Source organism: Copadichromis virginalis, linkage group LG17 (genome assembly GCF_057382275.1).
Source record: "Copadichromis virginalis isolate Kocher_CV1m ecotype Utaka linkage group LG17, C_Virginalis_male_GT1.1, whole genome shotgun sequence".
Taxonomy (NCBI): Eukaryota; Metazoa; Chordata; class Actinopteri; order Cichliformes; family Cichlidae; genus Copadichromis; species Copadichromis virginalis.
Genome location: NC_140634.1, coordinates 29,747,845 through 29,775,577, shown reverse-complemented (window position 1 = coordinate 29,775,577; position 27,733 = coordinate 29,747,845). Strand labels below are relative to the sequence as shown.

At 41.2% G+C, this 27,733-nt stretch overlaps 1 protein-coding gene across 1 annotated transcript in view; it reads right to left on the bottom strand.

The window, feature by feature from the left end:
- The window catches only part of plxna4 (plexin A4), a 243,291-nt gene that overhangs the window by 179,318 nt on the left and 36,240 nt on the right, over positions 1-27,733 (bottom strand). The window contains exon 3 of the mRNA XM_085437437.1: positions 23,150-23,332. Coding sequence (XP_085293563.1) covers positions 23,150-23,332 — 183 coding nt within the window. The remainder of the gene's footprint in view (positions 1-23,149; positions 23,333-27,733) is intronic.

Genomic DNA, 27,733 nt, shown 5'->3' with positions numbered 1-27,733 from the left:
GAATAAAAATGATAATATTTTTTTTAAAAACATCAACAAGACATTAAGGCTGCTGTTTTTTTAAACACAGACAGTTGTTTTTTTCTGTTATGTTTGGCTTATTAGGTTATTTAATGGCATTATTTCCCAACCATGTGTTTAATCATTATTTGCGTAATGCTTGCCATTTGTTGCACTTAAACTAAAACACACACACAAACGCACACACACACACACACACACACACACAGACAGACACACACACACACAATCAGCCATTAAAAAGACCAAACTGATGCTAAGTAGGAGTGCAGAAGGCCAGGCAGTGACAGAACATTTCGTGCTTACAGATACCAAAGCAAGAGAGCGGGGCAAAGATGGTTTCAGAGTTGTTGATCTCATCAAGATTAATAGAGCTAGACGGGAAAGCGTCTACAGAGAAAGACTAAGAGAAACACAAAGGTATAGCTTTAATGGGATCAATAGATTGGGCATCAGTGCAAGGTCAGTGGCTGTGTCCATGGTGACCCATCTCTCTCTGGCTAAATGACTCACACCAGGTAGATGTAGATTCCTATCTCGCTCGCTCATTCACACATCCTTTATTGGCTCCTTTCTCTTCACCCACTTCCACTCAGTTCGTCTGGCCTTTTCTGGGTGTTTTGTTCATTAACGCCACGTAATTCACCTTGATTCCCTTTTTTAGTTGAATTTTCCCTCCGCTCTCTTCCTCTGTCCCACTGACTCATCTCCTCTCCTTACACACATTTTTATTCCTGCAATCTCCCACCTCCATAGCGACAAGACACACCAGACTGAGTATTTTGTACCTCACTGCTTAAAACAGTGCATATGTCATCCCACAGTTTGGCAGGATTTTAAATGAAGTATTGCACTGGCTCATGGCAACAAATCAGACGCATTTAACTATTATTTGTTGAGATGTCACACGATGGGAAACTATGATGTGGGAGGAAACTTCACTATTGCAGATGCTGTGGATTGTGAGCACAATTACTGCTTATGCTGTATTTCTCCTTTACGCTGATGTTATTTGTAAATGAAGCTAAAGCTCTGTGCACCTGAATCTCTTGCCTACAGCTGGCTCTATGCCTCACTTTCCCCGTTCTACAGTATTTTGTAATTTGTCATTTTAGTTGACATAAGAGTGTAGCCCTGTGTCCTGTTGACTGAATTATTCACCGTGGCACAGCAGGGCACACCTCATACTGTTACCTAACCTTGGCAGAGACACTATCACAGCAGTGGGAGAGAACATGTGTGCGGGTGGACTGGAACGGGAGGGACGCCGAGTTGCACACAGAAGGAAAGACAGAGTATATAGAGATGAATGACTTGTAGAGGAAAAGCAAATGAGTGAAAACATGAAAGAGAAAACGGAAAAAACATTCTGATGAAAGATAAAGAACTGGACATAAAAAGTATGAGAAACAAGGGAAGCGCACTCCTTGATGGCAAATAAATTTTAAAAAAGCTGGAAATATAAAGTAGACGCTTGAATAGAGAGCAGGCAAAAAAAGAATTGGGAATTGTGATGATATGAGAGCAGGTCTAAAGTCTAGAAAATTATGTCACAACTGCTATAAAAGGGAGAACAGGGAGAGAGCGAGGAGTAGAAGTCCCTCTGCCTTCATCTCCAATAATAGTCTCTCACTTGCGTATTGCACTCTCTGTACTGAAACTGCCAGTTTCCTTTCCCAAAACAAAGCCCCAAAAATATCACTGCCAGCACATGGCACGTGCATTCACAAAGCTGCGTGCATGCATGCGTTTGTGTGTGTGTGTGTGTGTTCCAGCTCCCATAGCTGTGGGGAGTGAGGAGCATAAATAATTGAAGATGAGGGAGAATCCTGCCATCCCAAAAGCGAAATACCAACTGCTAGACTCGTTTTATTTTATTTATTAAAAAAAAAAGAAGAAGAAGAAGTGGGGGGGGGGGGGGGGGGGCAAAGTTGGGGAGAGGATGTGAATAACGGGGGGATAAAAGAAGATGTCAGACCAGAAGGACACAAGCTTAGTCTAGTGAAGCCTTAGTCGCCCCATTAAACAGCTGCACTTCTACTGCTCTGTCTTGTTTGACATTCTCACTGAACACACAATGATGTTCACGACAAAGCCGGGTCACAGGTCAGGGGTCAGAGTTCTGAAGGTTAAGGTGAGGGTTGAGGTCAGAGCCATTTTCAAAAAAAAGAAAGAAAAAAAGCTCAACAATACACTGATGCTATATGACCTTGGCTGGATAAACACATGCTCACCATAATTGATCCTAACGCAAAGGGGAAGCCAAAGCCCATGAATAAAGATAATGTTATTATTGAAGAGTAGATTCATTGGTCCTTGCTTTATTTATGTTTCCTGTCATAATCTGTTACTAGTGCTGAGCAAATTGCAGAGTAAACGATGACTGAATGGTTCAAAACCACAAATAACTTAATGCTATCACGTTTTAAATAAAGTGCTTAAGTGCTTAATGCTATCGTAAAGTGCTTAAGTAAGAGGACAAACAAAAGACTCAGGAAATCAAATTATCCAAGAGAAGCCATTACCGATTGGGTAAAGTTGGCACACGAGACTTTTTTGAAATGACAGTCCCGTTTACTCCAGGTGGAAGATCACAGTTGCCCTGCTATTTTATATCCACAATCAAACTGTAGGACCTCTGAATAGAGATCTACCAACCGTGCTCAGCACATATGGGCGCATTTTTCGCTCTCTCTTTCCCCCTGCCTTGGCTTTGGTGGTGGTCAGCTTCAAACTCATTAGTCGGTTTGATAGATAAGAGGCTTGCAGCTGGAAAGCCACAGCACCAGTGGGTTTTGTGGGTTGTAAAAGCAATCTAATCAGGTTGTGCCAATAGGAATCTAAGGAGTTTAGGGAGGGAAAGACTCACTAATTTGTGGATTTAAATTGGATTGAGATTTCGCTAAAAACCAGATCTAATGTGGCAAATGGCTGTAATCTGAGGAGGGGCTGCACACGACAGAATCAAGCATAAAACAGACACAACCATGAGTGACAGATGATAAAATTCCCAGAAAATACATAAAGCTCACCCTTGTGAACCATTATTTGCTGGGTTCTTCCTTCTGCTCTGCATTCCTCCGACTCATTTCCCCCTTGTGATTTCTGTCACTGCATTCATATTATGTTATACATTTGTCTTTTTTGTGTTTCTCCTTCCCTCTTCCCTTGCCCTGCCATCATGCTCTCATCTTATTTTCTATGCTCATCAACGCGATTTCTTCTTCCAACCCCCTTTTTCCTCATAGTAATCCTCTCCCCCTGTCCCTCCCTCTACTCTTGCTGTCAGATCTCTCTATCCACTCAAGGCAAATTACACTTTTCAGATTACACCCCAATTAAAGGCCCCATTGGTACCCAGTTTGCATGCTGCAGCTCATCTCTGGAAACAGAAAAATGAACCGTCTCTGTCTGCATATGCAACCATGTGCACGGCAAAAAGGGCTTTTTAAAATACTACCGTCTGAATAAAGCATATGTGCGTGTTTGCGTATGTCTAATCGCAGACGGCAGCCCCCTGCTAAATCCCTATTAATGATCCTATTTACACTTGTTGCCAGATTGATCAAAGTTTAGCAGTTGTGTGATCCACTGCCTTTTCATCTCAGCTGGTTTTGGAGGGGGAGAAGCAGTTGCCTGCTACGTGTGTGTAAAGTCTGCGGGTGTATGGAGGGAGGTTGTTAGTTGGCACAGTATGAGGCGGTTGGCACAAACAAGGGCAAGACGCCATGATATAAAGGCCGGGAGCTGGGCGGCATTTATGCCATGTCAGTGTAGTGTGTGCTGCTGGCTGTGATCTGAGGGTTAAAGGAAAAGCAGCCGTTGAAGTGAGCAGCTGGTTTTTAGAAGTATTTCTCCAATTGTAATATTTAATTAGCTCACATAAATATGATAATTTCCTCTGGATAAATGTGCTGCATGCAATTGTTATGACCTCAGTTATCATTTCATTTCAAAAGCCTCAAGAATGAGCAGTATTTCTGAAAGCAGGCGACTTGAGCTGCTTTGCTATGAAGAAAAAGCTAGTCAGAGCTGACAAACTCCCCCAAAACTGACTAAAAGTCAAAACATTAATTGATGTGAACTAATAAATGCAATATCAGATTTCTTTAATGCAAAAGTGTTAGCATATGTATTGAAGGCAAGTGAGGGAGGGATGGATGGATGCATTAAATTGGCACTAATCTCTACCTCGCCTTTTATAACTCAGAAAATATGCAGATTTAGTTCTAAGAAGTTAGCCCTCTGATTTTTTTGCCCCACATCCAAGCTCCAATTGTTACTTATTTGTGCAAAATTACCATCAATTGTACTTGAACACCAGACACTCTAGCCTAAAGTGTCATTTAAACATAATTACACTGAAGCATGGTGAATAATTACCAAACAAAAGCTAAGTTATGGTTCACCCTCTCTGTCAGTGAGCACACTCCCAGCTTCCTGTTTTCTCTCCATAATCTCCTATTGATAGTAACGCCAGATTCCTATTGCCCGGCTGGCACAGACTGACCAATGCAGCTAGATCCTTGACGAGGGATTAACACGTGTAACTGTGCTGTTCTGAATGAGAAAGTCAAACTACCCCCCTGTCGGTCTTCCACTCAGCAGGGTTTCTCCTTTTTCTCAGTCTCTATGTCCCTACTTGTCTCCTCTTGCATTGTCCCCTCAGGTGTTAACTGTGTTAATTGTTGCAAAGGGGAGACTGTGAATTTGCTGTAAAATTTTGTGTCCCTCATTTAATTGCCACCAGACCTTTTGCACAAAGAAGAGGCTTGGAAGGAATTATAGTTGGATAGCAGAGACAAATACAGATAAATCAGAGACAGGAGGGGAGGCAGAGAGAAAGCAAAAAAAGGGATTTTAGTTGAAGGAAAAAAGGAGAAGATGAAAGGATGAGGGATGGCAGAAAAGGGAAAAGGATTGCTGGGGTGTTTTATAGACACACTCCTCTTAGCCTCCAGGATCATTAATCATTCGGACAGAAGCCCTAACAGCATATACATACACACTTACGGACAAAAACACATTTCCACTCACACAAGTTCTCTTCCATTGTCTTTATGGGCGTTCGGTTTCGGTAAAAGCACTTCCCATACTACATTTCAGTCATCGCGCCCATAAGCAAGTATTAGCTTGTTAAAACAAACCCATAAACGCAACCATGCCTATGCTTTTTAGCAAAACAATCTAAGCTTTATGGCTTACCACTTTCACCACAACTAGTTTCTACTTTTTATTACTTTGTATTGTGAAAACAATCCCTAACCTTAACTAACACTCTTCAGTAATGGATATTGATCTTTTTTTTTCATTAGTGAAGCTATCAGTCCAGAAACTGTGGTGTTTTATGGAAAATGTATATTAAACCATTAAAATAAACAGTATTTTAGAAACACAATGTGATATTAATGTGAAGCCACCAAAACCACTGCAGTTTATGTCAGAACTTCAAGTCATGCAACTAATTAAATATATAAATATATAAAACTATGGAGCCCAGTAGAAAAATCTTACATAGTCTGTCTTCCAGATGGAGAAGAAGATGTTTTTATATGTCTGCAAGGAAATTACCCCTTCACTCCATCAGTGCCTATTCATAGTCCTATTGGCATGCAAATTTGCCACTGACTGGTATCAATCATCTCCTTTTCCTGTCCAACAGTGAGCCCACACTGCTGGAGTTGACATTGAGTTGAGTGCCCACCTCAATGATATAATGGCAGTGTGTGTATGTGTATTTATTGCATTGGTGTGCACATAGCCCTGTAGAGTGTGTTAGATTAGATTGAGTAATATTTTAAATAAATGGGCTGAGAAGGTCAAGGAGTCGCCTATGAAGCACGTGAGGATGAGTGAAACAATCAACTGACGGAGAGGGGAATAGGAAATATGTGTGTGTGTGTGTGTGTATTATGTCTGTGTGTGGAGTGAGCAGGTTTAAGCATATGGCAGAAATGCTACATTTAAAATGAGGACCCAAGTGCAGACAAGGAGGCAAGCAAGGAGACGTGAACAGGAGCCGTTGAACGGAAAGGTTGAGAAAACGCAAGAAGAAAGTTATAGATTTTCTTTTTTTCTGTTCTAAATGGAAACCGTGGTGCGTGAAAAACCCTGTTATCTTACCCAAGGGTTGGATCTGTGGCAGGTCATTCATTGTCTGTAATGCCTTTTATACTAGTGGGTTTACATACACCTCGCTGCTGATGCATTTAAACAGAACTAGAGTAAGCACACTCCACAACCTGTTGCTTATGTTGCACATCATTTAAAGGAAACACATCATTTCCTTTACTTGGAAACTACATCGAAATGTTGTGCACCATTTACAGGTTTGAATGTGCCCACAGACTTTAAATAAACACTACTATCTGAACAGAAGGAAGACTATTGAGGAAGGAGCAAACCATCACAAAAGGAAAGAGAAAAGAAATAAGGCAGGAAATGAAAACAACAGAGATGGAAAAGTTAATGGAAGCTTTTAGAAAAAAAGGGTATATTGCACTGCAGTGAAATCTGCACACTTGTGACATGAATATGCATAATTTGACGCCAAATCGTGTGCAAAGCAGAATTTCAAATTGTCCAGTTAACTTCCCCGTTGAGCTCCACCAAATCCCATAATAGTAGATAAATAGTTGCCTAGCAACAGACCCTAGCAACAGCTGCAGTCTAGATATGCTATCACTGTGCGGGAAACTTGAGGGGAGACATACCTTTACTTTCAGAAAGCAGCCGTTTATTAACACAGAGCTCAGGGAAAAAATCAAACTGTACTGAAATGGATCTGCCATATCAGTTGTAGTGTAGACACAGATCCTTTCCCTACTGTTTGCTACCACAGTGAATCACTTTTGATGAGTTAGTGTTCGGGGCTGGCTCACATTTCTGTTGACACACAAACGTGCACGCGCACACATACGAGGGAAAATATCCAACTGAGACGGTATAAAAGGTTATTACAGTCTGTTGGCATGAAGCGGGACAATTTCATAGCTCTGAGTCTTAAACTACAGCAAGTTGAGCAACAAAGAGGAGAATAGCTTTATGGGTACGGTATACATTTATATCTGTGTATTCTGTATATTGTGTTGGCCTGCTAACAATACTCACATCCATTTGTCTCTTTAAAGCGTTAGTGGCAGGTATTGATTGTGCCATTTCTCAAAGTTTTTGACAAGCAGTTTTTACTGAATTGAACTGCATTAACATAGGCTGCATAGATGGCCTTGAGCACAAGCACATCTCCTCAATTATCTGAGAATACTGTTTAGCACGCTCCAGCCGGAAGACAAAATGCCTTTTTCTCTCAGCTGATGAGTAATTTCACTCCCCATCCATAAATCAATTATGCATAATCCCCTGATACAGAGAATTAGTGGCCATTTAACATGAGGAAGTTAAGTGTTTGAGTGTGCCGGGAGTGAGCACAACAAAACATGCGACTGTTTAGAGGAGCAGAGTGATGATTTGCTGAGACATGAAAAGATGCAGTGATGTAAACATGCTTTATTTCATCAGGACAGTGGATGGGATTTAAAGGGCTATATAACACTACGTAAGTGTTGCTTGCCATGGTCTTGCATTGTGGCTAACACTCCTAAAAGAGCACAACTGCTGCGCTATAGCGTTAACAAATCTTATCATGTTGATTACACCCACTTGACAGCAATACCCAATATAGAGATGCTAATATATTGTTACATATACACACCTTAGATGTGATTTTCCATAAAACACCGTTTTTATTACAGACTTGAAGTTTTAGAAAACATATGAACAGCATGTGAAGAGAAGATCAGAAGATATATAACAATTATGGGACCAAAAAAAGAAAACCCACTGTGTATTTATAGTTATTCCTCTCCAGAAAGGGGAGATAAAGAGCATTTAGCTTCAACAATCAATAAAGAGAAAGAAAACACAAGTGATGAAGGAGGAAGAATGTAAAATCTATCATTTAATATATTCATAAGCAAAAAGGAAAAAAACATTTTTATGGCTCAGAGCTCTGTGGGGCATTCTTCAGGGAGTAATGAAGCCTAAATAATATTCTCCTAAGAGATAAGAATGCACCCTTCATTCCTCCTCCTCATTTGCTCGTTTTGTTCGTTTTGCATATTATCCAAAATGCACTTCCCCCACCCAACAGCCCACCACTCCACCCACAAAACAAAAAAAAAACTACACTGCTCCCAAATTGGCATCAAGAGCTCATTATTCAACTACTGATAGACACGCTGGCTCCACGTGCGAATCAGAATTGAGTGGCTCGTCCAGCAGCTGCTAACCTGCCTGACGATCTTGAGAAAGATTGGCGCGTGGAGTTAGAAATCAGCACCGAGGAGCAATGTTAAAAACATAAGGAGCGCAGCCTGGACAAGGAGAACATTCGATGACGGGGAGACTGACAAACAGAAAAAGCCAGTCCTGTGGGAAAACGTGTAAGCCTGAAAATTAAAAAAGTAAAAAAGTCATAATGAGGAGAGAGCTCCTACATTCTCTGGCATCCCTCGCTACCTCCCTTGTTGTCCTGTTTCTGCACCCGTCTGGTTGAAGCAAGCTGATGTTTCCATTTCGGAACGTGTCTCCCTTCGCTTGTCTTCGTCAGCCAAGTCTTTAGCCCACGCTGTGTGAAAGAGGGTGCCTGCCAACACGTTCTAACACACACAGTTACATCTGTAGCGTGCTAAGCCGGTAGGGAATTAGAGCATAAACTGTAGGGCATTGTATCACAACACAAGGTATTTGTGAGAATAAATACAGCTAAAACAACATCCACCTTTAAAAGCATATTTAAAATGTGATAATGATGCAACAGGATGCAAGAATGAAGCATGCCGTGTTGTCTTTTAATGCACATTTGATGGTTGCATTTTTGGATATTCCATTAAAAATACCTAAAGTAAGGACAGACTGGGTTTGAACTCCAGCAGTCACATAAGCTCCTGCTAAGAATGCACACACACCCTGTAGATGTTTCTTTTTTTTTTTTACTTTTCAGAGACTCACTGACTTGGAGCTCACAGTTAAGCTGCTACTGCGGATGAGAGCCAACAATGATGGTGGTGGCAGAAGGAGAGGAGGACAGTGGTTTGGTTGGTTTGCCAGTTGTAGGAGCAGGCAGCTGAGACTAAACGGCAATAATGGCCTAACGAGAACAAATCTGGAGAGCCAAACCAGACAGATAGCCACAGCCTTGTGCCTTACTGGCTCTCTCATTTCTTTGTTAGTCAAATACAGTCACAGATTTTTTTCAAAAAGCAAACAAAAAAAACAACAATTAAAAAAAGAGTTAAAATGTTGGGTGTGAATTTGAAATCAGACTAAAAGACGTGTCAGTTTTTCTCCCCATGTTTTATTACATATCCAGTAAATACAATCTCCAGCTTTCTCTCTCTTTGTGTGTGCACCTTTTCTGTTGTTGTCATCCCCTCCCTACATCCTCTCCCTGTATCCAAACTCCTAAGGTTTTTCTCCTTCCCTTCTGCACTAAGGGTTTAACTTTAATGAAAGGGGAGAGGTTGATTACATATGGGGAGCAAAAACTAGGCCTCCATCTCCAGGGAGGAGCGTAGTAGATGAAATGCTGCGTTGAGTTTTATTTCACAATGAAAACAGAGAAAAAAAAAAGGAAACTGGGGCTGGGGGGGTGCGCGCATCAATATGTCCTTGGAAGTCAAACTTCCCATTGTGCTCAAGTGTCAGGAATCAAGGACATGGAAAAAGGGATAAAAATATATATATAGTGTTGGTGCTGGCATTTAAGGGATTTAGGCAGGTGCTACTGATACAAGGACACACTAAAACATGCACACTCACACCTCTCAGCACGTGCAGCACCAGCTTGGGAGGTTTCAGCACCACTGTGATGAATAACCTATATCTTTGACTATAACAATAAGAAGTTATTGGACAAAGGTGTTGCTGGCTGCTGTCAGACAATTTCCACACATAGGAACACGTGGTACTCCCAGTGCTTTTTACCTGTTTGCTTACAGGTTGATGACAGGCGTATATATTATTTTACTTGTCGATATTAAAACTTGTTACACTAGCTCAGCTGGAAACCATAAGGTTGAGACCAATTGCAAAGCTCTTCTAGTGCTGGCACAGAATTATATATTTGACTGTTCGTGGAGGAAACATTTGACACGATATTATGATTTATTTTCTTTTTTATTACACTCAGTTTCTTTCAGTTGTATGTACTAAAATGGAAATGGAAATTATCTGTGCATGTGTGTAAAGTATGGATTGTTAAAGCTGCTCATGAGTGTTTGAAAGCTGGGCAGAGGAAACGAGAGAGAAGAAAGAACGCCATTCATTATGGGGCTAGGCAGCAAAAACAAATGAAATATTAGAGGTGTGCATTCAGGATGTTATCACTTTGTGCATGCTTTTTTCTTGCTGTGAAGTTGCATTTTAAATGGTTACAATTTTTTTCCATCAATCAAAAATAAAACCAACTAATGCCTCATGTTTCTGACCCTTTGCTTTGGTACTCCAAATTATCAACCCTTTTTGTTTTAATTGTATCTAGAACCTGATTTCTGTGACAAAATATATTCACTGAGTGCATTTTCTTAAAAGGCACACAGCTTCCGCAAGTCACACTGGATATCTGGGCAAAAACAAGTCATGGAGTTAGAAGAACCCCACCAAACCACCAATTAAACCACCAAACTCTTTGTAGAATTGCTCTTTTTCTAAACCCAGCAAGGGTGAGTGTGTGAAGGTGAAGGAGGTCACTTAGAATTCAACACTCATGCTAACAGTGTCCTCTGCAGAGATGAGATAAACTGCCAGGAGGACAACCATCTCAGCAGCACTTCATCAATTAGGCCCTTATCCTAGAGTACACAGACAAAAGCCACTTTTATGCAAAAGACATCTGACTTGAAGACACCAAGAAACTTTATCTGTGACATTGACCTAGTTAATAAGATCTCTTTAGTGAAGCATTAGTTATTTTAGCATCATGCTACAGGGGTCCTTCTCTGAGCTGAGAGAACAATAAATCCAGCTACAACGGAGCTGGAGTACCTTAAGGCAACTCTCTCACTGTCCTTGAATAGCCCAGCCCGAGACCAGACCTAAACCTCATAATCACTAACATCTGTGGAGTAAAGCTGAAGATTACAGTGCACTTTCCATCCAGTGTGAATGATCTGCTAAAGCGAATGGGATAACCTGCCCAAATCCACCTGTGTAAAGTCTGTGCTGTAGACAAGAATACTTTAATCTTCATTTACTATGAAATCTGTCTTCTGCGAGGTGGTCTGAATACTTACTTAATGAAACTTCAGTTTGGTCCCTTTTAATGTACAAAGATTTGTTTTTATTAAGTCTTGAAATGCAGACTCATTGGCAAAATGGCAAATTTATGAACTTGAATTTAACTCCACAACAAAATTGCGCAAAAAAGTGAAGGCATCAGCATATGGAACATATTGCATGCATCCAGACACAAGCGATACTTAAAAACCTTCATTTTCAACAAATTCTGCCTCATTCCTTAAAAACTAGGAGTGTCTCTAACTGCATAGAGGCAATTAAAATTCTATGTGTGCAGCTGGGGGGAAAAGCGCCCACAAGCTTTTGGGAAGGCTGGTGTAACTGAGATAAAAATCCACTTATTAAGCTCTGTGTTGGGGATGGGAAAAGAAAGGGTGTGGAGAGTAGGTGAGACAAAAGGAAAAGACTGGGGATAGGTGGGCAAGATGTTGTCTCTCTTTACGTGCTGCTTCCATCTTTTTCATCTTTCTCCCAGCATTCCTCTCAGTCTCACACCCTTTCTCCATCTCATTTATTTATTTACTCTCTCAATCTTACTTTCCATTTCTCCTGGCATTGTGTGTATATAGTAGTTTCCCTACCTGAGATGCACTTCGGTGTCTTGATTTCAGACAGACAAACAGACCCAGGGACCCTTTTAAAGATGTTTACACTTGCATCTATCTAATGGGCAAGTCAGTGTAATCTAAATTGCAACTCGCATACACCACCGCACCTACATTAGAGGGTGTATGTGTGTCTTTGTGTGTATGTGAGATGAGTAGGAGGAGAAGCTAAGCAATATAAGAATGTGCAAATAAACCAAAACAAACAGGTGCTGCTCAAGGAAGGTGATGTTTGCAAGAGACTTAATACGTGTGGTGGCTAACGGAAGCTTCTAAACACATAAACACAATATACCGGCAGGCACGCGGTAAGACAATGTCTCACTGATGTATGTCTCTCACTCACGTGCATTTTTCCACCTCAGTTTACCTGTAATCTCATCGGGTTTAAATACACCCACATACATGCAAACAAACAGCCCACTCAACAGTACACTATTGCATCTGCAGTCTCAGGAGTCCCCTTGCACTTGAGCTAAAGCTATGAGATGCAGCCTAGCCTAGCCCTTCCTGCCTGACTGCCTGCTAGCATTTACTGCAGGGAGGGGAGAGAATGACCCAGTTGTGAGGCAAACTATTCACTGCAGAGAGAGAGACAGAGAGAGACAGAGAGAGAGAAAGAAGAGGTAGAGGAAAGGAAAAGGTGCGCAGGGGTGCTGACTACCCCAAAAGACCTACGGTGAGCAATGATTGGCTACAGGCGTGCGAGGAAGGAAGCAGTGATAGAAGGAGGAGAGACAGTGGGCTCACCTGCAGTGATGTGTCCTCTATAGCTACACAAACCTGAGCCATACATCACAGAAATTTGAAGAGAAAGCAATATTGGTGAAAAAAATTGAGGTTTATAAGCGGGGTTATTTAGCTTCCAAGTACCCAAAGGATATGCATAACTGGAGATATAAGGATGCTACATGTCACAAACTACCACTAATATTAAAAAAAAAAAAAAAAAGATGGGGAAAGACAGATCATCTACTAATAATGTTAAGATAAATTAATTACATGCAAAATGATGCAAGTCTGTGTAACGTGAAATTAAAAAGACATACTCAACATGAGGAACGTTTGATTGGATTTTAATGAAATGAACTAATCCTCATTCATCAGGAACTTCAGTTACGACTGGTTTTGACAGAAAAACTTAATATTAAATGTGGAGTTTGGGGCAGTTTTTTTTCTGCCTCTATTCTTTGTGTGGTTTAAATGCTATTCTTGGGTACAAGAACATAAATTTGCAGTATGGGAGGTGCTGATGGGAAATTACACTCTGGCCCTGCCAGGATTACTGCTATCTATCTATCTACTGGAATGTACAGGAACACACAGTGTGATTAGTTGCTAGACATTGTATTGATTTTCTACTTCTGGAGCACAAATTAACTAGATAAGATAAGATAAGATAGAACTTTATTAATCCCTCGGGTGGGTTCCTCTGGGAAATTCGACTTCCAAAAAGCACAGCAACGACCGAAGTTACAGTTACAGAATTGTTATATATATATATATATATATATATATATATATATATATATATATATATTCCCCTCCCTCTCCCCTCCAGAGAGGAGTTAAACAGTCTGATGGCGTGTGGGACAAAGGAGTTTTTAAGTCTGTTAGTTCTACGGCCATTCAATGATTTGACACGCAGGCTAATACTTATGCATAAAGCAAAACCTGAATGAGAAATTATACGCTTAAATTTTATATGAGTGGAGCAACTGTAAACTTTCTTTTCCCGTGCTATAGCTGGTGATTCCTTATCTTTTCACCCACTGCTGACATGAGTAGAAGTTTGTGCCTGCGTAGGTGTGTTTGTATGTGTATTAGAGGCAGCTATGCTTGGAGTGTTTCTCTGTGGTTACCTACTTAATGATCAATCAGTGGAAGAGAGAGGTGCACAGAGAGAGAGCTTGGGCATAATTATCTACCCCTGTGGTAGCTTGACACGGGCTTGTTATATGGCCGAAGAATGTTAACAGAGCTGCTAATTAACTGTCTGAGCACATATACGCTCTCAGAGAGAGGTCGATCGAAATGCTTATCTTCTACCATCTGGATGTCTGTGAATAAAATTAATACAATTCAATTATTTTAATTATGCTTAGGATGTTTGTATATTAGAATCCAGATGTTTTCTCATAATATTTTAGTTGCTTTTTTGCTTTCTTACAACTTTTTGTTTCCCTGTATATTATGCATATAAGTACTTGCATGTGTTTGTGTGACATGGAAATCTGTCTAGAGGATCTTTTTGGATTCAACATCAAAAACAAGCAAAAAATGTCCCTTGGTTCCCTTGGATTTCCTTCAGTATGTCACAAATCACCCCTTCAACTTGAATTTTATTTCAGGGGAGAGGACGAAGAACCAGGTAGGGTCTGTGGTGAATGATATGAGGGGTTTGGAGTTTGTGTGGCCAAAATAATAATGCACTAGCATGCTGTTAGCGCAATCAGGATGTTTCTGCTGAATGTTCTCCCTCGGGTATCTCAGGAGGTTACAGCAGAACTTCATGTTGATGGTCTGGCCTTGGTGGATACTCATATGAATGATGGAAAAAATGTTAAGTATAACCCTGGTAGTGCAGCTGACCTGATATACCACTTTTGGGCTTAAACACTGTTCACACTTCCGGGTTAAACTGTTTTTTTAAACTGCTCAGTTCTCATCATCACCATGATTTTTGGCATGAACCTCTGGTCAGATTCTCAAAGTTGATCTTTTCAGGTTTGAGATCACGTTGGAATTGCAGATGTTTTAAAGCAATCCAAAAAGAAAAAGAAAAAAAAACAGCTGAAATGGCCTTGAAGGGAAAATTGGATTTAAATCTGGTATGCTTTTCAATTTGTATCAGTATTATATGTCTCATAGCTTTTTGATTTCACCTTATTTTAAAGCTGTCGTGCACGAAGAACAGTTGCATGTATTTGTATTAAGTGACAACATTAAGTTCAGTTAAAATTTTAAAGTTACTAGAAATGGAGGCTTTTTTAAACATACCGTAACTCTGGATGAGTCAAATGATAAACATAAGTCGTTGTATATTGTTTACAGTTTTTTGTCTTGATCTGTTGATGTCAAAATGATAACACGGCTTATTTCATGTGACGCATTTGTAAGTAAACTGGTTACTAACCAAACGTCAGTGTTAGTGACGGCGCTTAACTGAATAAAAAAAACAGAAAAAAGGTTTGACTAAGTTTAGAATGCTTCATAATAGAAGCCCCATGACTGCCTGGCAAAGCTATCCGAGTGAGCAGCTTGTAAACACACACAAGCTGCCAGCTTTTCTCACTGGACAGTCACACAACATGTTAATTAGAATAGAGGGTGGAGGAAAAGGGAGAGGAAGGAAGCACAGAATGACAGACATATAAAAGCACAGGAAGGGGGAGAAGAATGAAAGGAAAAAAACTCTTTTCTGCAGGTGTTTTTGTCTGTTGTGATTCACCTGCCATCTTCCTTCTGTTTGAAGTTTCTTAAAGCCATCTTAACACAGCTGAAATGCCAGCTGACGGTGTAGCACACTATCTGAGATACTAACAAGCTCCTTGTATATTTACTAAAAAGGGATCCAAATTAGGCATCCACCACATTCACAAAGTGAAGCCCCACTTTTCAAGTAGCTCACTGATAGCTGTAATGTTCAGAAGGCATTTGCTTGCATTAGATGCAGTGCTAGCCAAAATTCATGTCATGTCCACACATCATAAATTCAACAGTCAAAAGAGAAATACGGTTGCAGCGTTTTACTCCACGCCAGGGAAAATGTATTCAAACGCACGCAAAATAAGACAAGAAAATAATTTAAACTGACAAAATAAAAGGTCTTTCCCAAGGTCTAAAAATTCTGACATTTTAGTACTAGATTAACAGCCCTGTTAGGAAATTAATAAACATCAGGCATGAATTATACATGGGATCAAAGCATAGACTCCAGATTCCTTGGCAGCCCTTTGATCTGTTTATGTCCCCAGACCCTTACTTGTCCTTCTAAATAGGTAACCTCATCTTAACCCTGAGCCAACAACATGTCAGGGTCAGATAAAGTTCAAACTGTCAAGAAACACAGAGATCAGACTGAAGTTCGCCACTCTCTAACTTCTCTGCTGGCTCAAGCCATTCAAATGCACATACACACTGTGGAGAATAGCCACTCAAATCACTCATAGCTCAATATGCTGCCACATACTCACAAGAGTGAAATGAACATCAAACTCCATTTCACCACTCTCACCCTCTCACTTTACCCTTTCTCAATATTCTCTCCATCTCTGTAGCTTTCATCTTTTATTCTTGCCTGCCAATTTTGCCCTCTACACTCTTTCAGTCTCTCAGTGCAGAGCTCTGCTTTCTGCTGCTGTTCACCCACTCTTCCTCCTTCTCGTTTCAGTGAAGATCTGTGTAAATAATAAAAAAAACCCATCTGAGCAACCCTTGTATCTGCATATTAATTCAATTTCAGCTGAAGGTTGGAAAGCATTAAGTATACCTATAATATAACATCGAACTATACACTGAGATACTTAAATGACTAAGAGTTGTTATAGCAAATCATTGAGTTACTGCAATATAAACAACAGTCTGCAACACCACATGGGCCATTCATAGCTGGGGGCTCACCTTTGTGATACCTCCAGCTGGAGCTTAAAACCACCGAGTGCGCGCGTGTGTGTGTGCAAACATGGTGGTGTCAACCTGCAGTGAAGCAGCTGGTTACCAAGGTTTGGTTTTGTGTGTGTACATGCATGTGTGCTCAGCCCGGCTCAGCTCCTGACAGCTCATCAATTATAAAGAAACCTTGGAAAGAAGGGATAAGGCCATGCTACAGCAATGGCATCTATAAATACACCCCCTGAATGACACAAGTAACGTGAACAGCTATTTTTACATACGATCACACACACCCACACACAAAGGCTAGCAGCCAAGTACACTGAATGCACAAGCAATGTCATCCACTAAAGCAGGGCACTTTGTGTATCTGTTGAGTCAGGCCACTGCTGACTCTGCTTACCCGAGCACCATGAGATACTGTGTCTAAATCAAAGGAGAAATTGCTTTCCTAACTAAACGCCTAACCCATTTCCACACATCAGCTCTGGATGATGTGGGGAGAATCGGGTCCAAGCATTGTCTGAAGTTGCACTTTCTCACACGAAGCACATAACAGGAGAAGCTCTGCGTCAGATGCACTCATATTATTGGTAAGGCTAGAGGTGACAGCTCAGTATAAGGAGGCAGATAGATAAAACCCCAGCTCCCTCACTGTGAATTCTCCAGACAACTACCTGCACTATTCATACACTGGCTCAGTCAGACATTACAACACAGGTATTGTACAAGCTGGCAGGCCAAGCTACAGTCAGTGTCTGATCTGACTGATTCAGAAATTTTATTGCTGGATAAGTTCGAGCTTTGCCATTCTGTGCTGGATTATTTTTCACTCTGTTTTGCTCTGCATCCAGCCTCTTTCTACTCTCTCACTCACACAGTATATCTCTGTCCGGAGCTCTTTATGCGTCTCTTATTATGGTTTCATTTAACTTAGCATAATTCCATGTTTCATTCTACCCACCATCCAATGATGGAGAACTTTAGTGTGTCCAAGGAGTCTACAAAATCTGAAATAAAACAAATGAAGTTGGAGTTGGCTGAAGAAGCTGATACCACGACATGAATCATATTCATGCAACTTTATATTTACTCAACATTTCTCTCTCTGGTTTATCTCACATAACCACTGCCTTAAACCATACTTAATTTCCCTGCTCTTCTACTTTTCCTACCCCCATTTTCCCTCCTCTGTTCAACACAACCTCATATCATCCCCAAGCTAAAGCTAAGGCTTCCTTAGTGAATACAACACGGATTCTGCCTTCTGCCCATTCAGACGGCCTGGCTACTGAATGAGGGTTTTTGTCGTGGCACACGAGGCAATCACTGTCTTCTGATCCTCTTCCCAGGCCACTAATGGACTTTACTTCTCATTAGCTCCCATGATTTTCTGCACACAATTGACCAATATATATAGAGAGACTCATATACAAATATGAAATGCACACACAGGCTATTAACCAACCCCATAACTGTAGAGAAGGAATGGGAATTGGGGTAGAGGCCTAAGTAAACCTTGTCCACCAAGCACTTAGCAGAAGACGATCCATAGAAAAACAACTGGCTGGGAAGAATGGTGCACTAAAAGACTCAAGAAACGAAGCATTAGGTGAAGGAGGGTGCAAGATGTTGGAGGACGTTCCCTTAGACTTTCCCTTAGCAGAGTAACAGCAGGCGCTAATACAGCGAGACAAAGACACTAGCTCTCTTAGAATGTGTGTTAAATCAGCCTCATAGCCATGAGCTGGACAGCAGTGTCATCAGATACCAGCCTGCTGTCATCAGATCAGGTTATCCTATCGTTCACGCCGTTTATTGTATCAGCATAATATTTACACTGTGTGTGCTACACCGTCAGCTTCCCTGGGAATTAAACACTGAATGGATCACAACACACTCGGATACGTGCATGTGTGTTTTGCCTCCACTCTATACGTTTAATTCCGCACGTTTGGAGCAGCCAGTGCTACCATGGCAACTCACGTCTGGGCTTTTGCAAGCTAGTGTGGGAGCAGCAACACACACACACACACACAAAACCCAGGCAACTAGCAAGACTGCTGTGGAATACTTAAAAGTAGGAGAGCATTGACATTCTGGGAATACTTGCTGAGCACTGCAGCGGTTTAGACCACTGCCCAGGAATGAATGGGCGACTGGGTGGGGTTTGTAATGGCTACTGGCCAAGGTGATAATAGCTGTGTCTGTGTGCGAGTGTTCGCGCCTGTGTTCAAGAGTATTGTGTTTATAGCATACCCCGTCCTGAAGCATATTTCATCATTAACTTTAAGCAGTTAATCCTCTGCTCCACTGACCACGGCTCAGCTCAGCCCATTTCAATAATCTGCATCTGGGGCTAACCAACCTATCATACACACACACGCACAGACAAACGCATACACACTTGCAAAACAATGACACAATCAACCCGTAAAACATATGGGACTGGTCCAGCACAATAAATATCTCAAGAAAAATCTCTCACACCTGCACACATCTATCTTCACACAATCTATTGTGGTGACAGAAAAGCCAGCTAGAAAACAAAAGTTCATTTATTAGACGAGGATACCGTAGACAGATAGCAAAGGGGAGGGGAAAATCCCATTGCTGGAGAGATGGGTAATGAGACAGTCAAGGCGCAGTAGGCTGTATTGCACTTGAACAGAAATTGACAGGGGTTGAGTCAAAAGTGAGAGTTTGACCTTTCCCTTTCCAGCAACAAACATTAACCATTCGGTGTTGAAATTGACCTGTTTTTTGCTCATGCAATCTCCCCTGACAACTTTAAATGACAGATCTCCCAGTTTCTATGCAACTCCTCTCCTGCAAGAAGCTATAGCTTTGTAAACTATCATTTATTCTCCACCGCGTAACCCTCTCTTTTCATTTCCTTGTTCCCTTATCAACAAAATTCTTCTTGGATCTTCTTCTTTGTTTTCTCTGTGTCTTCCCACCTCCTCTTTTCTTCCATTTTCTCCATCTGACTGGGACAGATTGAAATGTAGAGGCAGGAAAAAGAGTGCTAGCTGCCTTTTTCCCCAAATTCTGTGAAAGGCTTTGATTGAACCATGCGTGCATCCAGTATCTAGGACAGAGAGCTTTTCCAACCTTCGCATGTACTGCCTCACTCATTTTTCTGTTCCTTTCCATGTCAAGTTCAAGGTTAGCTGCTCATTGTATTGAGTGCCAATGCTCCCCCATTGGGACGGACAGAGGGGAGATGCATTAGCACCTCGGCAGGTGGCCTTCAATCTCATCTCTCGACTCTCTTTTCCCTCCACACGTTCTTCTTGTCCCCTAGTCCACCTCTCGAACCATGGCCCCATGGGGATACCTGGCCAGCCTTTGTCCAGTAGTGTGTAGATGGACTGCTAGGTGTGGGTGCAAGTGTTCACTGATGCATGTGTGCATGCTTATCCCGATTCAAACAATAATGTGCAACGTGTGAGTATCACCGATGTGAACCTCTTATGTGTAGTACGACCAGATGACCATGAACTAAACCAAAGCCTGCAGGGGGTTAAGGTTTTCCCCTTGACCTGCTGGTGTCTACTGGCCTGCAGTAAATGGGTTTAAACCTTACCCCAACCACAGCCTTTTATCTCCATCATATCCCCATCTCCTCCTCAAGCCACAGGCCAATGAGCACACAAACTGACCGACAGACTGGCTGAAGGAAGCCATATGGTCCATTCACTTCCACTAGCAGGAGGTAGCCATCAAAGAGCTTTCACAGCAATTCAATTCAAAACATACAGAGGGAGTGAGAGAGATGAAGGGAAAAGGAAGAGGGAACTTATTAAGAGAAGGGCAAATAGAGGTGGCAATAGGGAGTGAAAGCAAAGAAACAAGGAGAAAGCAGTTGCAAGTTTGCTGAAGAGTGCAGAGGAAATGCAGCTCTATAATAATAAAAAAAAAAAAAACATGGAAAAGGTTTCCAAGTTTTACGTTTTGTTTGAGACAGTAAAAGCCAAGCATGGCTGTAGTTGTGGGCATATACAAAACCCCACTGTTTAATAGTACTGCTTTCTATATGATAACATGATGGTGTTATCAAAGTCCACTCACTCTAGACTCTGTCAAAACAGACTTTAGGCCATACAGCCACTTAGCATTAATGGGCATCTAAGGCAAGTGCTGATTTGTGTGAATGTGCTTTAATGTGTGTGCCCTTTACAAGCATAGAACCTGTATATGTTAGGAATATGAGTGCGAAGTGAGAAATTCAAGCTCGCCCTTACATCTCAAAAGAACTGCCACAGAGAAGAAAAAGAGTAAAACTGAATACTGGAAAACCTTACTCTCCAGACTCTGGTCACCTGCAACTGATCTCCATTTTAGTTTGAAGTTAAGGTAGAGTTCGGTTAGTTGTGCATTGTCTTAGTTCAGGATGAGTTTAAGGGCTTGATGATAAATTAAGCTAATGAAAATCTAATCAGCACAGCCATGGCATATCTACGTCTGTACTCTGATCCGCAAGCCTCACATTATGCTAGCAAAATTTTATTCTAACCTCTATTACATTAAAGTATTTCACAGGCAAATTGAATTTAATTCACTCAGCGCCCTGCCCAGCTCAACGTCATGATGCCATAAACGTGAGCCTGTAAACACTAACATTTATCTCACCGAAACGCCACTCCATTAAACCCGATCCACTCTCTTTTACCGTAAATGCTTATATTTACTCTGGGTGATGTGTTAGTCACAAGATCATAAATAACAGTGAAAAAAAACTGAGACTGAAAGACAGTCTGTGAGTGAATCCCAGAAGAAGGAGGAGGGGGCTGAGGGGTGGAACAAGTGAGGTGGGGGAGTGTGTATAAATCAACATCCATTAGCCGAGGGGTTATAAAGTCACTGATGAAGGAGGTGGACTGAAGTTCAGACTTTTTATTGTCTTGTTGTTGTCTTTTATTGCCTGTGATGTCATCTAATGGTATACAGTTAATGACATGGGAGGGGAAGTATATACATGGGAGGGGAGGATGTGGCTGTAATAGCCCAATGTGTGTACAACTGTGTTGACACAGAGTATTGATCACCTTTGTGTGTTAGATTTTGGAGGGGTTTTTTTCTTTTTGCCTGAATATAATGAATCTGAACAATCCTGCAGACTGGATTCACACAAGAATTTAGTGGAAGCAATATAATATAAACATTATAGAAGAAATAGCATTCAATTTGCCTGTGTGTATCAGCAGAAGACCTTTCAGCACTGGGTCCACATTCTGATCCCAGTAGTATCTTTGTTTCCTCTGTTTTTCATCCTTCTACTGTCATCACACAAACGCTCTTCCTCCTTTTATGACTTTCATTTCTGGAATATAGCTCATCTCTGTTCAGCCCCTGCTGCTCAACCCTACCTCGCTTCCCTCACTCATCTCTCCTGTGCTCCTCTCCTTCCCCAGGCCTTTAAGACTCACTGGCCTAACCGCCCTCTAGAATTAGTCTCAGTCATGGCCTTATAATACATATGTGCGTGTGTAAATGTGTGTGAATGTGTGGGGAAGTACAGTGAAAGTACAGGTTGCTACCAAGTTCTATCACACCTAGCAGCAGTGCATCATCCCATTAACTCTGAAAAGGGCTACCACATGCAGGAGGGCACAGGAGCATGAAGGGAGTCTAAGGTGGTAACCACAACACTCCAAAGCCCAGCTTATCCAGTGCTGTTTAACTCTGAGGAGACAAATCTTGTTGAGTTAGAGGCTCTTCTGTCACACAGAGTGTGACATGTTCTTCTAAGACAAACAGTTATGTTCACAAAGACACTCACAAATGCCCTAGTTAAAATAATTCTAGAAATGTTTAGAGAATATTTTTGTAACCTAGGATCATTACTACAACATTCAGTTACTACACACACAGATGTGAGAAACCCTAAATTATAAAGGATGGGAGTGACTCATAGTTCCTTTCATCACCAGGCTATGAATTTGCCTAAATTTCTTAATAAATGATGTATTTAATTTTATTCTGATGACTTAATTTGCCTCGAGGAAGAGCTAAGAAACTTCATCCAATCAATTCTGCAACATGCTGATCTGGGCTGTCTAGCAACTTCTGCAACATGCTGATGTGTGCTACAATCGGCCCCCAGGGCTCTGGATTTTATACAAGTCCAAAGTGAGGGAAAAGTACAGCGGATACCACTGATACAGGCGAATACGAGTGTATGTGTGATATATGGTGCAGTGGATGAGGAGGATGTTGAGAGATACCAGATAGGCTTTACTGTAGGAATAAACCCCCAAAGGGGCACGCCTGATCCCCTTTCCTCAAAACACACACACACACACACACACACACACACACACACACTCGCTTTCTCTCTACCCTGAAGTACACACACTTCCTCCATCCGCTCTCCCACTGTTTTATGTACACACCTACACACAAACACACACGTCTCTTCTACTGCGAATACAGCCGAGTCAGCTGATTTGCCTGAAAGTCAATCTGCCTTCTTACTACTATCCTTCCTCCAATCCAGTAGTCCCCAATTCCCAGCCCTTACTCTACGTTCTAACTGAGAGAAAGCAAATCTCTCCCTCTATCAATTCAACCATCTGTGCTATCTTTCAACCTATATTTGTCTCCCTTACCTTCTTGACTTGACCGCTTTTTGTTCCCACGAAGACCAGTGAGTGGTTCTTGTAGACGTAGGCAATGACTGAGGACATTTTGTCAACGGCGTCAGAAAAGAGAGGCTTGCCTCTCACCATCTCAGAGACGCCCAATGGAGCATTCATGTCCAGGCCACAAAAGTCGTCGTCAATGGTCAAGAGCTGCAAGGAAAACAACAATTAGCACAATCAGATTTTGAGGTGCTCATTTGGCAAACTCCTATGAATTCATATCTTAATTTCTCGTGAGAACAAAAATACAACATCTGACTGTAAAGGGTATTTCTATAAGGGAAGATGAGCAGGGTGGAGAAACATTTTGGATGTGAAAGATAATCTCTGACCATTGGCTGGCCACAAGATACAGCAAATGTGGGGGGAAAAAAAGAAGAGACTGCAGTCAGCCTCAAGTTCTGTAATAATGCCAGAGGCTGCTCTGTCAGGCACAATTCCCTACCGTCCACCCAATGCAACAGCAACTGTAGAAATGCCTGTGCGGCAAGATATCCAATGTGAAGTGATTCAACGTGAACTGAGTTTAAAAAAAAGGAAAAAAAGGAAAAGCAGTGCAGCATTATCACAGGGCTGTGAGGCAAAACACTGCAATGCATTTAAATATATATAGAAACTGATTTAGAGCAGGGAGAACTACAACTCTAGACGAGGTTGTTCTGTTACGCTTTCAGTGTAGACATGCCGCTGTGATTTTGTAATTACATGTAGATAGGTGTGCTTCATGTCCTATGCCTCTCTACACTTTATGTTTGCATGTGTTTAATCCTGTCAGCTGGTATATTTTCTGCAGTCACAGTGGGCAGAATGACTTATAGGTTTTGATAAGAGAACAATGGCGTGGTGGATTGGTCATTATTCGGAGCGCATGGGTTGAAACGCTTTTTTTTCCAGTTTAGGACTGAAGCAGCCGCTGCTTGATTAATCGCTTCGTAATGTCGTGGTTTGCTGCAGGGTGAAATGCAAATGCACGTGGTACCGCTTTCCTTAAAAAGAAAAGAAATTATCAAAACCATCAGTAAATTTCATTGTTCATGATAGCCACACTTTACTGTATTGACTGTATCCTGAAAGGTCAGCCATTAATTGTGCAAATGGATTCACTTCTTTGACACCAGTGTCCTCACCAGAGTCGACAAAAAAAGTAGAGCAATGCCTTATAGTCAATCCACACTAGCTGTGCACTGGTAATTGTACCGCTGGAAAAGTTATTTGGTAATAAATCCAAAGGTGAAGCACCAGATTCAGCTACATTTTGCTGGACGGTTCTTTGAATGTCAAAAGGAAGCTTGTTAAATGCAATATAAATGTACACTATTAGTCCAGCATTAATAATTGGCAAAATGAGGTTGACAGCATAAAGTTAACATTACCCGAAATTATTCATTTAAAATCAAAAAGTTTTCATAGTAAAATAGCAAAAGGATTATCCTGGCATGCAACGGAAATCCAACTGAATTTTCAAATCTAGAAGTGTGAACTGTCAGGTGAAGGTCCCTTTGACCCATTTTTCTTACTGGAAGTGCACCCTGTGGGCTTTCGAGAAATCCTGCAACTACTGGGTGTCTCCAAACAAGCTGTCACTAAAGGCCACCATCATCATCAGAAGCCTCACACCAAGCCAGAGTGGACGTGTGGGATCTGCTTTCATTAGACAAATGGAACATGGTTGCTCTAGGCCGCAAGCCTCGGGCTATAAAGTGGGATTGTATAGAGCGGTAGGAACGATCGATAGAGATGACCTGAATTTAGGTCAAGATCATGCCATATGGTTAAAGGGTTGAGATAAGGATAAAAAGGGACAGGAAGAGTGACAGAAAGAAAAGGGGATAAATGATAGATACCAATAAGACAGAGATGCCAAAGAATCTAAACAAAGATGAATATCGGAGCACAGTGAAAACATACAAGTAGAAGACTTTCTCCCTTTTTTTTCTCTCTTTTCTCGCCTTTCCTGACATGACCTTTTCAGAATGAGAGGCTGCCAAGAATGCACTCCCTGTCCTCTAAGTCATGTGGTAGCACTATGCTAGACTAATGGTGCTCCAATGAAAACCAGGGTCATTCCTTAAAGGGTCAACTGCCACCCTTCAAACCCCTCCTATTTTTCTTCAGTAATGTGTAATGCAGCTTCCTTGCATCAATTTGTACTACTATTACTCCTCATCTATGTGACAGGAAGAAAACACCCTCTAAATGCTGCATCATGCTTGGGTTCAAAGGTTAACAGAGTCTATTAGAAGCAATATGGACTGTGCTTTGTAGAATTTCAGGCTTCAGTGATTAGAAACTTCCTTGGACAATGACTAAAGTGCAGCCACTCCTGCAAAGATTAATCATGTTTCATCAGTGCAAAAACATCATTCACATCTGTGCATCTGTGGGTGATGCATGTGGAAGAAGAGGATGTGTTTACGTGTAAAAAAAATAATAATAATGAGCAACTGTTTTATCATTTCTTCCCTCTAACGCACAATTTTTCCTGGTTGCCAATCACCACCATCTCCATCCTCCACTTTGCAATCTAATGAAATACATTTTGTCTGTCAGTGCTTTCAGGAAGAAGATGCATTTTTATTACACAACCACCAAAAGTGGCAATTCTTACTGGCAAATAAATAACAATATATAGCTCATGAGACTGTCTGCCAGTGCCATCACTGCTTCTACCATGTTTTATTCCTCTTCTTTTTGTCAGCACATCTAATTTCTTCCCCTCGCATATTTATTAATTCTCAATGGACCTTCTTTTATAATGTGTTTCATCAAAGACAAGCGATCACCTTCGGTTCACTCAGTATGAGCTCACTCTTTATCCCAATATCTCTTCTTTTCTGCTAACAAATGAGTGACCCAAAACATTGAAGTTTCAGTCCCTCCAAACATCTCAGTCCACAGGAATAGGAGGTCTTGGATTTAAATCAAATAGATGCACAGGTAAATATAGTTGAATATGTCTGAAAATGTGGTACCTGTTTGAATAATAGCAGGCTACTGTAGCTACTCAAAAGCCTCTAAAGTAAACAAACTAATTTCTTGCTCAAGCCTGGCAGGTAAGTCAGCCAGCATCCCACAGCGTAGCAACAGAGGAGAAAGATAGAGAGTTCCTCCCTAAAGACAGAGGGACAAGAGAGCAGAGTCTCTGTATTTGGACAGAGGCCAGGCACTGAGGCAGAATCAGGTCACTCTCAGCCATATCCATCTCTCTGCTTCTGTCCGCCTGCCAGCACCAGTACAAAGAGAGCTCTCTTCTGGATTGTGCAGAGGAATCAGTAGATACAGAGTGGAGAAAGAGAGAGGGGGCAGTGAGCGCACGCGGAAGCGAGAGAGTTGCTCAATGCGATTAGTGGGGGACTGAAAGAGATCCGCTCTCCAACGCTCTCTGATGTATGGCCTAATCTGGGCTTGCGCTGTTGTGAGGGCCCATTCCATCGGCTGCAAGTTCCCAAAGTTAATGGCACACGTTAAACCACAGAGACGTTTACTTCATGTCACTTGTCACTACTCAACCACTAAAGGCTCCAAAGAAACAATTTCTTGCAAATTTAGCTTTTCTTTTTCATTGCGGTTATTATCCTGCTTCTGGCACTTTCAATTACTTCACCGATCAATCTATTTTTATCCCTGAACATTTGTTGACTATGATTAGCTTATTTTACTGTAAACCTCCTGATTATAACATGGCGACCATTCTCTCACAAAACAGCCAATGAAAATAAAGTATCATAGGAGTTGCTCTTTGCATAATTAGCCACTTGGATATCTGGTATTTTCCTTTTGCCCTACTGTGCTAAATGACTAACCTGCCAGGATGATTGGTGGCATTAGGGAATTATGTCATGACTAAGTGGGTTTGCAACGTTTGGGTTTTTTGTTTTGTTTTTTGCAAGATAAAATGTCAACATTTGATTTTTCTATAATGAAACATTTTTTCCTGTATAGATCCTGCAGCAACAGGAGTTTTAGAGTAAAACACAGAACACTCACAGCTTACACTTCAATTTCAATTCCTTATGAAAACTTGCAGTTCACAATTGGAAACAATCTAAAACTTAGTTTTAAGTTTTTAACGATTTTTTTTGTTTTGACTGGGTCATTAGTAACCATTTATCTCATTTAAAAACAGACTTGTTCAGATCTCTGTTTATGTTTTGCAGTAGGAGCATTAACTGTAACTCACAGTAGTTCAGGAAGATGATGGTACTTGTATCTTAGGCAAAATAGCCATCATTCAATATTACTCTCATCCTGTTAAAGAAAAAACATCTTTATGACTAGAGTAGCCTAATGTGCACTATTCCCATTCCTAAGTCCAGATTCAAAAAGGGAGAGGAATTGGCAAGGGGCAAGCTAATGTCCAAAAGAAAAATATAATTTTCTACCAGAACCAAAACCACCAGGTAAAGTATATCTATATACACAGAAATCGAGTCTGTTAGCTCAGATGAGCCTACACTGTTTGTGTGACTAAGAGTGAGTGTGTTTCACACTGTGCTGAGACACAGTCTATCCAGTTACTGACCATTGCACTTGTGACCATGACATACACAC